The following is a 12,138-nucleotide window of genomic DNA, read 5'->3' as shown; positions in this document are numbered from 1 at the left end:
TGCTTCAACCACCACACCCTGCCGCCAAACGCCACGTGGCGACCTGCCTGAGCCCCTCGTAGATCGTCCGCGAGGGGCATGGTGACCAGGCGCGTGACCAGCGCGCCTGGTCACCCGGGGTGACATGGTGCGCCACTGGGGGGTGCAACCGGCGCACCGCTTTGCACCCTGTCTTGCACCCCACTCTTTTGGGCCTTGCTCCAATTTAATTAAAACCGCGAGTTAATGCTCAATTTGGTCCCTCAACTATTATAATTTTACCAATTTGGTCCCTCAACTATTATAATTTTACCAATTTGGTCCCTCAACTATTAGAATTTTATCAATTTGGTCCCTCAACTATTAGAATTTTACCAATTTGGTCATCAACTACCAAAGTTGCTCAATTTAGTCCCTAACTATATAATTTTTTCCTAAAATTATCTCTTGACTATTAGGATTTCACCACTTTGGTCCTCGACTACTAAAGTTGCTCAATTTAATCCCTACTATGCAATTTTTACTTAAAATGGTTCTTCAACTATTAGGAGTTCACCACTTTAATCCTCAACTACCAAAGTTGTTTAATTTAGTCCCCAACTATATAAATGTGGACCATAAAATAAGATGAAAGAATATTTTTAATTTAAGAAAAATAAATAAACCTTGAATTTTTTAAACTTCAGAGTTTTGGTCTTTTGGAGGGGTTTGAGTGTTTGACGTTTGACGGTTTGAGCTTATATACATTTCGACCCGTAAAAGTGCGCCGAACCCGAACCGTTTCTTTAACGGGGCTTCTATAAAATGGCGGACTGAGCTGCAAACTAGGGTTTCTTTTGTTACGCCTCTGTCAACTTGGATTCCCCCTTCTTTTCGCGGCCGAGCCTCCATCACCGATCAGCGAAAATGGTATCTCTCTCTCTTTGCTTTTTATATACAGGCGCCTATATGTTCGTTTAAGCGTGGAGGTAATGAATTGGATTACAATGTATTCTGATCTTTTTCCCAGGATGATTGATGATGTTTTACTGTTTGCTAGAGCATAAACTGTGCATTTTTGGGTGTTAACTTTGTTGTTGAACTGCTAGTTTAAAATTCGCAAGCTCTATGATAGATCTCTGCCTGTGGGTATTTTTTTTGGTTCTTAAAGTTTATATGTCTACTGTGGTAGTGGTTTCTTTAATGTATGCTAAAGACTGGGCTGTTTTTATGTTGTTGTTTTTAATGTGACTCCAAAATGGAATTTGATGGACCAATCTTGAAAAAAGGACTAAAAATGCAATTTGCTCTACTAGAAAAGTTCATGATCTTGAACTATGATTTTTGTTTATGATATATGTTGTGAATAATCTATAGCATATTGCAATTTGAGTGAACTATTGACTTAAATAAATTGAGATGTATCAGGCAGAATGATATTTTCTGGGCTTGTAGACAGTTGATTATTTACTTTTCTATCTGAATATAGTTAAATGGGTACTAAAACTGTTCCAAATTATTTTTTTTACTTTCCTTTGGTTGGTAAAAGATTGTGGTTCAATCTCTTCAATGCCACTTGGTAGGAGTGGATAGCTGTCTTGTTAAAATGCTCTCGAGAATGTTATGCTGATATTGCAATTTCATGCTAACCTGTTGTAAAATTCATTCGCTAGCATCAGAAGTTGATATCATCATTAATTTTTGTGCAGACTAAGAGGACGAAGAAGGCCGGTATTGTTGGAAAATATGGTAAATTGCAATTGTTTATTCTAACTCTTGTCTTTAATATGTGCTTTTATGGCCTTGTGCATTTTGATTAACAGCTTTCAAATTCTTGTGTTTTTACCTTTCTTTCTCTCTAATATTTCTTACTGAGATGTGTGAATCTATGCCAAATGTTTTATTTAATGTCAATCTTGCAATCTTTGAGTTTTGCTGATAATCTTATGACTTCTATAAAGGTACCCGCTATGGTGCTAGTCTCCGTAAACAGATTAAAAAGATGGAGGTCAGCCAGCACAGCAAGTACTTCTGCGAGTTTTGTGGGAAGGTACGAGTGTATGGTTTCTACAATACACATTATTTAGTAACTGTTAGAGGCTAACAACATGATCTGTTTGAGCATACACAAGACTGTTATGAATCATGAATTTTGAGGATTCTGACGTGATCCTTGCTATGAGTGCAGTATGCAGTGAAGAGAAAGGCCGTAGGAATATGGGGCTGCAAGGATTGTGGGAAGGTCAAAGCGGGCGGGGCATATACCTTGAAGTAATTCATCTGCCCTTTCTAATTTTTCACTCTCCCCTTGCGACTTCACAAATACCTAATAATCTCACTTTTTTTCTTAATTTTGTTTTTTAATATCTGCAATAGCACTGCTAGTGCCGTGACGGTGAGAAGCACAATCAGAAGACTCAGGGAGCAAACTGAGAGTTAAGCCATCACAAGTTTCTGTCTGAATTTTGAGATTAGACTCATCACTTATGTAGTCATTTTTCCATTTTGCTTGCATTTTTTGGGTTATTTTCAGACAACTATGACAAATCTTCTGCCTCAATGGATTTTAAACAATTATGACAATTTTTCCCTTCCTACCAAAAAAAAAAAAACCTTGATCAAGAATGTTTCTGGTAGTTAGTGGTTTCGTATCAAATATGGTTTCATATCAAAGAAGTTTCAAGCTTTGATAGGCAATCGTAGCCGTGTTAGTTGGATAAATAGTTTAGTAACTACAACTCTACAAGGTTTCAAGTTTAACTCTCTATGGGAATTATTCATTAGCTTTTTTTTATATTAGTTGATCAATTAACAAGAAATTAGTCTGGTTTACCTTTTGTAGTCTTTTGCTTGCTAGGTTAACGAGGTGAGTTTTACCAAAAATGTACTTTTAGATAATGATTGTGAACTTTCTCATAAATTAAAGTTTCAAATTTTGTCAATTTCAAATCAAATACAAAAATAAATGTGAATATATTAAAGTTTCAAGTTTTCCCAACTTCAAATCAAATATACAATAATAAATGTGACAAAATGTGGTAGAAAAGTGGCTTGTATACGGTTCGGGAAGGGAAGCACTAAGTTGGTTAAAGGACATATGTCAGACTGTTACGCGAGCCGGAAGGAACAAATAATACATCTTTTGGATTCATTATTGACGATATTCGTGCGCCGCTGCGTCTTATGCCTTTAGCTAGATTTCGGTTTGTGCCTCGTGGTATTAAATGGTAGCTCGCGTTTTGACTAGACATGTTCTTAGTTGAACAATCATTTTTAGGAATTTCGAAGGATTGCCCTTCATCTACTAAAGCAATATTTCACTTTCTGTACCTTTGGTATGACACAACGAAAACATACAAAATAAAAAAACTAATAGAAGAGAACAAAACCAATCAACCTAAAACATGCAATAGAAGCAAAACTAGATAGAAGCCAAATCTTCAATGGTTATGAAAGCACATTCAGAAACACAACTATGTGGAGCAGCCAAAAAAAATTTGTAGCTTTGTTAAATGACACTATCCGTAATAATAAAATATTAAAATCGCAGGATCTTTAATCAAATACATGGTCAAGAACAACAAAGAGCTCAAAGGGAAATTGCAATATGAAAAAAAATGTTATAAAACCAAAGGTACAAGCTTAATCAATAGCATTAAGCGCATATATATAGCTCAAGTTCCTTTCTATTTCCAATATGTTCCAAAGCCTTTGAGGAGAAATGAGCCTATAGCTATGATGTGAAAAGTAACCCTTACTCCGGCAGGTTCATGGCTTGTGGACCTTGAAACCAAATACTCGAGGAACATAGCTCTGAGAAGACTTCTGTGGCTTCAGATGTCCATATGTCAGTAGGAAAAGGTGTGGAAATGTCGTTCCAAAATAAGCGCCATCAATACCTTAAGAGAGTAAAGGAAACGAAAAAAAACAATAATGTGTAGTGTGGATTCACTTGAGATATTAAATAACAATCAATTCAATAGTTCCCCACCCAACCAACAAGCAAAAAATAAAAAATAAATATAAGAGAGGAACAGAAAGCAGAGCAGTAGCAAAAGTTTATGAATTGCAAAAGAAACTATCATATATTGATTAATATCTCAAAAAAAATGGGAAGGATACTGTCTTGATAGCGAGATCGAGGAGTGTATAACTCTTCACACCTCGGGCAGTAAATTTTCACCGTACTCTGTCGAGGAATATCTGACTGACCAACAGGGAGGCATGGTTGACCACAGCAGTAAACTCTTGGGCATCTTCCAAATTCAGCATTCTTGTACTTCTCTAGCTGCAAAAGGCAAGATAGTTCCATTATCAAGGCTATGACAACGTGAATATGTATTATTGATTCTCACCATAGCAGCAAGTCCTTTCGTTGTCAATATGTATCGGACATGTATTAGACCATAAAGCATTTCAGCTGCTGACTCAACGATTTCATTCTGCTCTTCTGTAAACATATCACCTACATGTATCAGCCATTCCAATCAATTACAGGAGCAATCGATAACCTAAAGGATCAAAATCAGGGTAAAAAAAGATACAATCTATAAAACTCAAGTTCAATTACAAAGAGTGTCTTATTTGCTAAAACTTCTAGTGTCACAGAACTTGCAAACTGAAGTAGCATGTATCAGCCATTCCAATCAATTACAGGAGCAATAAGAAATCAGGGGAAAAAACAAAACAATCTATAGAACTCAAGTTCAATTACAAAGAGTGTCTTATTTGCTAAAAGTTCTAGTTTTACAGAATTTGCAAACTGAAGTAGCTTTTGGAAATATGACAGAAAAACATTTGTAACAAGTAAATTATAATGATTGGTTGAAACTTGAAAGGCTACAGGTCATTTTGTGCACTATGGTTGTCACAGAAGGCAAACTATTGCTTAAGCTGTGGAGAACACTTGGCTAAATGCACGTGTTAAATGAAAACTTCTCACAGAATGACAAAACAGTAACTTATCAATAAGGACATCTCATAATAAACTAATTAGTCAATCTTAGCTTGTACATGGTAGGAAAATACAAGTCAAAAACAATCCAATATGAAACATGAATAAAGAAATCAAAGTCACCAGAACTCAATGGCATAGCTCTTAAGTATTATCAATATTTTCTTCAAGGCAATATCACAATGAGATTTCAACATTGTAATGGAAAAATAATCTCATGAGCAGTGTTGCAAAAATCGCGCCTAAGCGGTCGGCCTCCTAGGCGCCCTAGGCGGTCCCCAGGCGCCTAGAGGGCGCCTAGCGATTTTTTCAACATTGCTCATGATTGTGATATATTAGAACTTTTTCTTGACCTATTGTCCTCTATGAACTTATGAAGTAATGATCTCTCTCTCTGTCACTTAATAAAATCTTCTATATTATCTAATAAATAAATATACAGTAAAATTGAACCACCCCAAGTTGACAGAGATAAAACTATCTCATAAGAGATATCAAGGTCACAGACTCATAGCATGTGAGCATGTCATACATTATAAAAGAGCAAGTGCATCTAAGTTTCAATTAATCTGATCAAAGTAAACCAACCGTGAGAAGATTCAACATCCAAAATCAAATCGAGTGCATAATCATAATATGGAACTAGGCTGCTAAGACCACAGAGGTTAAAGTCATCTTGGATGTAGTCATCGTCAACTTCACAGAAGAACTCATTCCCACGTAGATTGCAATACCATGAAATCCATGATGTATCTTCACCATCAGAACCACTAATATCTGACTCCTCACTGTCTGTTTCAGATTCCACTGCCAAATGAAAAGCATCAGTAGATAATTTAATAAGATATTTAGATAAATCTATGGCTGTACAAGAATAGGGAAGATATATATCCAAATGTTACTAATGCACATAGCATTTCCTTGAAGATGAATATGCTCAGATATATATAACCAAGCTAGAACAGAAAATTTAATACGAGAAATAAACATGATGGTTGTGTAGCAACATCACAAGCCCAATAGATAATTGAACATAAGCTCTTTATATTTAAAATTGGAGAGTTCCATAGGATTTTAAGGTTCACTACCCTCATCAAATTGATTGTTGAGGTTTCATATAACAAAATCTAGTTCAGCACTGGGAAAGGTGGCAAGAAGAACAGACACGAGTCAGGATTGCTTACTAACATATTGTCTCCGTCCACAAGATACTCCTATTTTCAGACTAATTATGGCAAGTCTTATTTTTATCTACTCCTATGGCTAAGAGGTGAGACTTCATCTCATCAATTCTCTATTTTTTTCTTACGAAATGTCAGAATAAGCTGGAATAAGTAAATATTTTAAAATTCACTTCTAGTATTGGAAATGAAACAAGATTGATATACACAAATGAATAAGCTGCAGCTTTAGCATCCAAATATGCCTGTTACCAGCTCAAGGAATTAGATCCTAAAACACATTTCAGTGAACCAGAGCAAAACAAAAACAATATTATTGTTTAATCATCATCGTTGCAAATTTGCAATGCATCCACAGAAATCCTTTATCTATAAAGTCCACTAAATATATAAACGAAAGTTCAAACGGTGGAACCAGATGCTTGAGAACAGTGCAAACGAGACAATACACTGCTGCTTTCCAGAAATACACACACAAAAAGGAATATAACCAAAAACAAACGCAAATTAATGGACACACGCAAAGACAGAGGGAAGCAAGAGAGACCATCGGAGTTTTTGTTTTCATCCGGTGCGGAAGAGCGAGATGCTTTGTGATTCTCCTTGGATTTATACATAGACAAACGAGGATCTTTGGCGGCGAGCCCTCTGGTAGTGGTGGTGGAAGTGGAGGGAGACGAACGGTCCAAGTGCTTGTCCAAAGCCACATTCAGCTTCTTCCTGTCCGTCACGTGGCTCATCTCAGCCGCCGCTTTAGATCCGCCACCGCCACCGCCACCGCCACCGCCACCTCTTTTATCCCTATACATGTTGCTCTCCCCTCTGTCTCGGCACAACGAAAAATCAGAAATCAAGGAGAAAAGAGGGGCAAATTTTAGGGTTTTGTTCGGGAAGATGGGTTAAATTAGGGATTTGATTTTTGGGGGCGTCGGAACGGAGGATGAGGGCTATCCCATCCTTTACTGTGTTGTTCGCTTTTGTGATTGAAGATTTTCTAATTGGGATGGGACTGGGACTGGGTCACGGCATGGCTGCCCACTGAGGACTGCAACATATTCTTTCTTTGTCACGCCAAATAAACTATCTTTCCGGCCTTAACCAAACTCACCTTACAAAATAATACTACTATTTTGGTCTCATTTTATTTTTATGTCTAATTTATTATACATTCAAATTATTTCTAATTTATTTGTATGGGAATATTTAGACATGGGCTTGATATTGATAGGTTCAAGTATTAAAAAGGTTTGATTGGGTGTGCAAAGATGGTCTCTCCGTCACGCACAATGTCATGTCGGTGTACTATGATTGCTCAATTAAGCACGTTTAAAGAGAAAGCTTGCTCATGCAAGGAAGATCTATTTCGCATGCAAGGATGGTTTGTCGCTAATGCAGTTCGAATGGAAAAGCAACTTTGGATGTCGATTTCTATGTTGAAGTGTTATATCGAAAGTTACCGTGTATTTCTAAAAATAAGGATATGAGAGTAATGGGGGCATTTAAGTATCTGTTCAGGAATTCCAATGTAGATAAGAAGGAATCATCCAGCAAGACCACTTCTACACAAGAAGGGTCAATCAGTTCGAGTGTGCCATTAGCCCAAGCAATCAAGAGGGGGAGGACGAAGATTCTTGACAAGTTCACTCAAATGAGCCACCAACCAAAAAGGCAAGGAGAAAAGATGATGAGGTTGTTAGCTCATTAGCACCTGTTATTGTTGCCACCAAAGTTGAGACACATGTGGTTTCTGGTGGAAGGATTTTACCTGTTGGATAGGAAGTTGTAGCACAAGGATGAGTCATTGGGAGTACCCCACAGGAACTTGTGTTTATCAACATGTGTTCCTAATGAAGAAGTGATACAATTATAGGGGGAAAGAGGAAGCACAACACATCTAACAATGGTATGGGTTAATCATTAATGACAATATAATGGGACAAGCACCTAATCTGGAATTACCTCAACGAGGCCAACGGTCACATATCGGATTCAAGACAGCGCAATTATGGAGGATAATGAAGAGTTGACCCTCATTACTATGGTGAATAAATATTGACTTGGTCCCTCATTACTAGGGGACCGTTACTGAAGCAGAAGACGTTAGAGGCTTTAGGATAAATAGGGGAGTCTTCATTTAGAAGAGGACACGCTAAAAAAATCTTATATTCAGACTATAGCAATACAACTACTTTGCTTGATTATTTCTTTCCAAAATATATTCCAGTAACATATTTACCGTCAGTGGTGCTCTCGTTGAGAGAAGAAGATTAAAATCTCAAGCAAGCTATTCAAGAAGGTCAGATTTTGGCCCCTACATTTTTCAAGCAAGCATTGAGCTAAACAGTTCACTCTTCTATCACATTTTAACCAACCAATTCTCAAATCATCATTTAGCCTTCCTCCTTCAGATTCCAACATCTCAGATGACTCCACCTGAATTTGCCATATCTTTTTAGCTCTACACCAGCTGAAGCAGTCCTTCAAAACCTGCTCCACCAACCTTCCTGTGCCTGAACAGATCCCTGCCAAAACCACTTCCCCCCTTGAATTTCTTAGGAAGAAGCTACAGCACCCATCCTCCTTAGCAATATTCAATTTAAGCCATCCCTTAGGAGGTTTATTCCAACTCAAACCTCTCATAATTCTAGTACACCCAAAGCCCATTGCTCTTTTTATAATGAAATTCCAATTTGGAGGAAAGGGGTCCCATGCTAGCCACCTTCTCAAAACACAATCAGCTACATTTCTTGCCACTCTGAAAATGATTCTGGCCACGGATGGAGATTGCCCTCCATACTTACATTGATTCAAGTGTACCCACAATTCCCATAAGATGATTGTAGGCTGCCTTTCAGCCATAAACCTCACCAATCTATTCTTGTGCCCTTTCCTCCACCAATCATAACATGTCTGTCTTATCCTCCTTGCATGCATTCCAAGCCCTAAGGATTTTACAAAGTATTCCCACACCCTTCCTGCAGTTTCCCCATTGCAGAAGACATGCTTCAAACTTTCTCTCCCTGGATTTGAGCAACAGCAACACCTTGATACCATTTGATATCCAAATTTGATCAAATTGTCATATGTTTGCACCTTTCCTTTAAAAACCCTCCAAGCTAAGAATGAGCTTTTCCAGGACAGATGTTTTGCCCAGATTTTCTTGTACTAGAATTGTTTATCAGACCCTTCCCCATTATCTTGTTTCCTAGAAAGGGCTTTTGTAGATGCCAAGGTAAATTTTCCATCCCCAGCTGGTCTCCAAACTGCTAGGTCCTCCACATTCTCCCTCAGAATCAGATCTGCCATATCTCTCTGCACTTGCTCACTCAGGTTTCCCTCCCTCCACCTTCCATTATCCCAAAGATTCTTCACTCTATCTTTTGACTGGGACTTGCCCCTTATGTTGTAAAGCATAGCTACAGCCCCCCTCCCTGTCCAATTGTCCTACCAAAAATTTATCTCTCCCTTACCCACCTTCCAAACAATCTCCTTCTCCACTTTATCTCTTGCTTCAAGCATTCTTTTCCAAATATGTGATTCACCATATTGCCAGGATTTATAAACAGGATGGGTTTTGGTACAATATTTGGCTTTCATAAATTCCCCCCAAAATGTTTTGTTCACTTTGAAGTTCCACCACAATTTTGCTCCCCCTACCTCCACAATTTCCTCCAATCTTGTAAACCCCACCCCTCCATCTTCCATTGATTTTGCTAGATTTGTCCAAGAACTCCAATGGTACTTAGCCTTCCCATCAATCTTCCCCCAAAAGAAATCAGCAAAGATCCCTTTAAGCTTTTTCACCACTGTTTTGGGAGGACTCACTACATAGAAAACATAGGTGGGAATTGCTTGCAAGACAGATTTTATTAGTCCAGCCTTGCCCCCTTGGGACAAGTGCTTATTCTGTAACTTTAGTAATCAAAGAAGAGAATAAATCCACTTTTTTCTACCAAGATATATGGGACAACCAAGGTAAATAAAGGGAAAATCTTTTTTCTAATAGTTGGTAATCTCTTTTATTCGGTTAACAGATCTACTTGTGGCTTTAGGATGCATGAAAAATGCACTCTTTTCCTTGCTCACAAGTTGACTTGACTGACTCTCATACATTTTCAAGGCCTCCATGGTTTTTTCAACTACTCCCCGTTTTGCAGAGGCAAAAATTACCATATCATCAGCAAAGGCAAGATAGTGTATCTTGGGGCCCCCCCCTCAGGTTGAGAGAAGTTGGCCCCATTTTTAGCAATTAAACCAGATAGCAATTCAGCTGCTATGATGAACAGACTGGGAGACAATGGATCTCCCTGTCTCAACCCTCTAGTGGCATGGAAGAATCCTTTCTGCTCTCCATTCACTATCACTGAGTACCAAATGTTGTTGATTGTTCCTTATACCAAAGTAACCCAAGTGTCACTAAATCCCAGCTTCCTTAGAACAAGTTTGACACAAGACCATGACATTCTATCATAGGCATTGGTCATATCAAGCTTTAAGACCACATCTTCATTGGAAGCTGTGATTCCATCACACATCTCCTGAGCAAGAAGGATATTATCAAAAATATTTCTATTCTTAACAAATCCAGATTGCCAAGGAGAGATAACTCTAGCCAGCACATCAACCATTCTCAAAACCATGATTTTTGTAATGACTTTACTGCAATACTTTAATTTCACATGATAACTTACGACACACATCTCACATCGCATGAAACATGTAGGGGAAAAACTACCACTACCAAATATTAATAGGTGCTTGTAAGATAAAAAGTTAATAGTACAACTAAGATCCCATCATATACACAAGGTAAATCTAAAGCTTCCTACACCATAATCTCATTGCACGATGAATCCATCTATGCTACCACCAGTAACCTAATTGTACATGACATACTACCAATAAAAAAGAATAGGACATGTACTGAAGATGAACACAATGACAATGCTACCCAAAAGAGAATTAAGAAGAATTAGAGAAATTTAAACCAAAAGTAATATTTATTTAGATTATATATTGTTTTTAGACTAGCGTTATTACAAAATTGCAAATATTTATTTTAGTGACAATATAATCAATCTCTCATATATTATCTTGCATTTATATACTTTAAATTACCGATTTAAATAAACAAATTTAATATTTATTTACCTAACATGAACATATCCAATATAATATTGCATTGATATACATTGAAATACTTATTTAAAAATAATCATTGTGCATTATTCCATTTGCGCAAAGCGCGTAAAAGAACTAGTATCTATATAAATTTAGAACAATAAGTCCGCCTAACATTATAATTGTAGTATTGGTTGTGGTCCTGTGGATGATGATTTATTTATATTGTTGAAGTAGGTGTAGATGTTCATGTAAATATTGATTCTGAATTTTAAATTTATCTTCAAAAAATTAATGTTAGGGGGCTGTATTCAATCATGACTTTATAGAGTTTTAAAGACTTTTATGAACTTTAAAAGTTTGGAGGTATTCAATTCAAACTTTTAGAGAGTCTTTAAAAGTCATGCGGTATTCAATCAAGATTTTAAGATTTTTAATGAGTCTTTAAAAGTCGTGTGGTATTCGATTAAGACTTTTAAAGAGTCTTTAAAAGTTATGTGGTATTCAAAAAGTTATGAACTTTTGTAGACTTTTTAATTTTAAGACTTTTGTAGACTTTTCCTTCTAAAATATAAATAGTTGAAATCCAACCATCAACCCCGAGATTTCAAAAATTTCTTTCTAACAACTTTGAATGTTTTCTCTCTCTATTTAAACTCTATTTTTTTCTCTCTATTTAAACTTTATAAACCTATCTAAATTCAATAAAATTATTTTTTTTCTTCATTATCCTATATTTTCGTCATACCTAAACTCTACCAATTTTTCTCTATCTCCTAAACTTTACAATCTTCATCTATAAATTCAAAATAATATTATTTTTACTTCATTATTGCTTGTTTATATTAATTTTTGAAAAGTGCCGTGAATCTTGAATTCAATTATACCTTTACAGGGCGTTTGGTTGGAGGGATTTTAAATTTC

General features: G+C 36.7%; 2 protein-coding genes across 2 annotated transcripts; one reads left to right on the top strand and one right to left on the bottom strand.

Moving 5' to 3' along the window:
- The first annotated feature begins 787 nt into the window (after positions 1-787).
- On the top strand, positions 788-2,570 carry LOC109185167 (60S ribosomal protein L37a). The gene is made up of 5 exons (XM_019335148.1): positions 788-888; positions 1,668-1,707; positions 1,920-2,008; positions 2,147-2,229; positions 2,335-2,570. Exons 1-5 carry the CDS (start codon positions 886-888, stop codon positions 2,396-2,398), a joined length of 279 nt encoding a protein of 92 aa, XP_019190693.1. The 5' UTR covers positions 788-885; the 3' UTR covers positions 2,399-2,570.
- An 867-nt stretch (positions 2,571-3,437) lies between these two features.
- LOC109185385 (putative casein kinase II subunit beta-4) lies at positions 3,438-7,150 on the bottom strand. Its single transcript, XM_019335384.1, has 5 exons — positions 6,641-7,150; positions 5,501-5,719; positions 4,314-4,423; positions 4,081-4,246; positions 3,438-3,857 (listed from the first exon to the last, which is right to left on the bottom strand). The coding sequence occupies exons 1-5, from the start codon at positions 6,900-6,902 to the stop codon at positions 3,727-3,729; spliced, it is 888 nt and encodes a 295-aa protein (XP_019190929.1). The 5' UTR covers positions 6,903-7,150; the 3' UTR covers positions 3,438-3,726.
- Between the last annotated feature and the right edge of the window lie 4,988 nt (positions 7,151-12,138).

This window comes from Ipomoea nil, unplaced genomic scaffold (assembly GCF_001879475.1).
Source record: "Ipomoea nil cultivar Tokyo-kokei standard unplaced genomic scaffold, Asagao_1.1 scaffold1317, whole genome shotgun sequence".
Classification (NCBI taxonomy): Eukaryota; Viridiplantae; Streptophyta; class Magnoliopsida; order Solanales; family Convolvulaceae; genus Ipomoea; species Ipomoea nil.
This window is presented reverse-complemented; position numbering and strand designations above follow the sequence as displayed.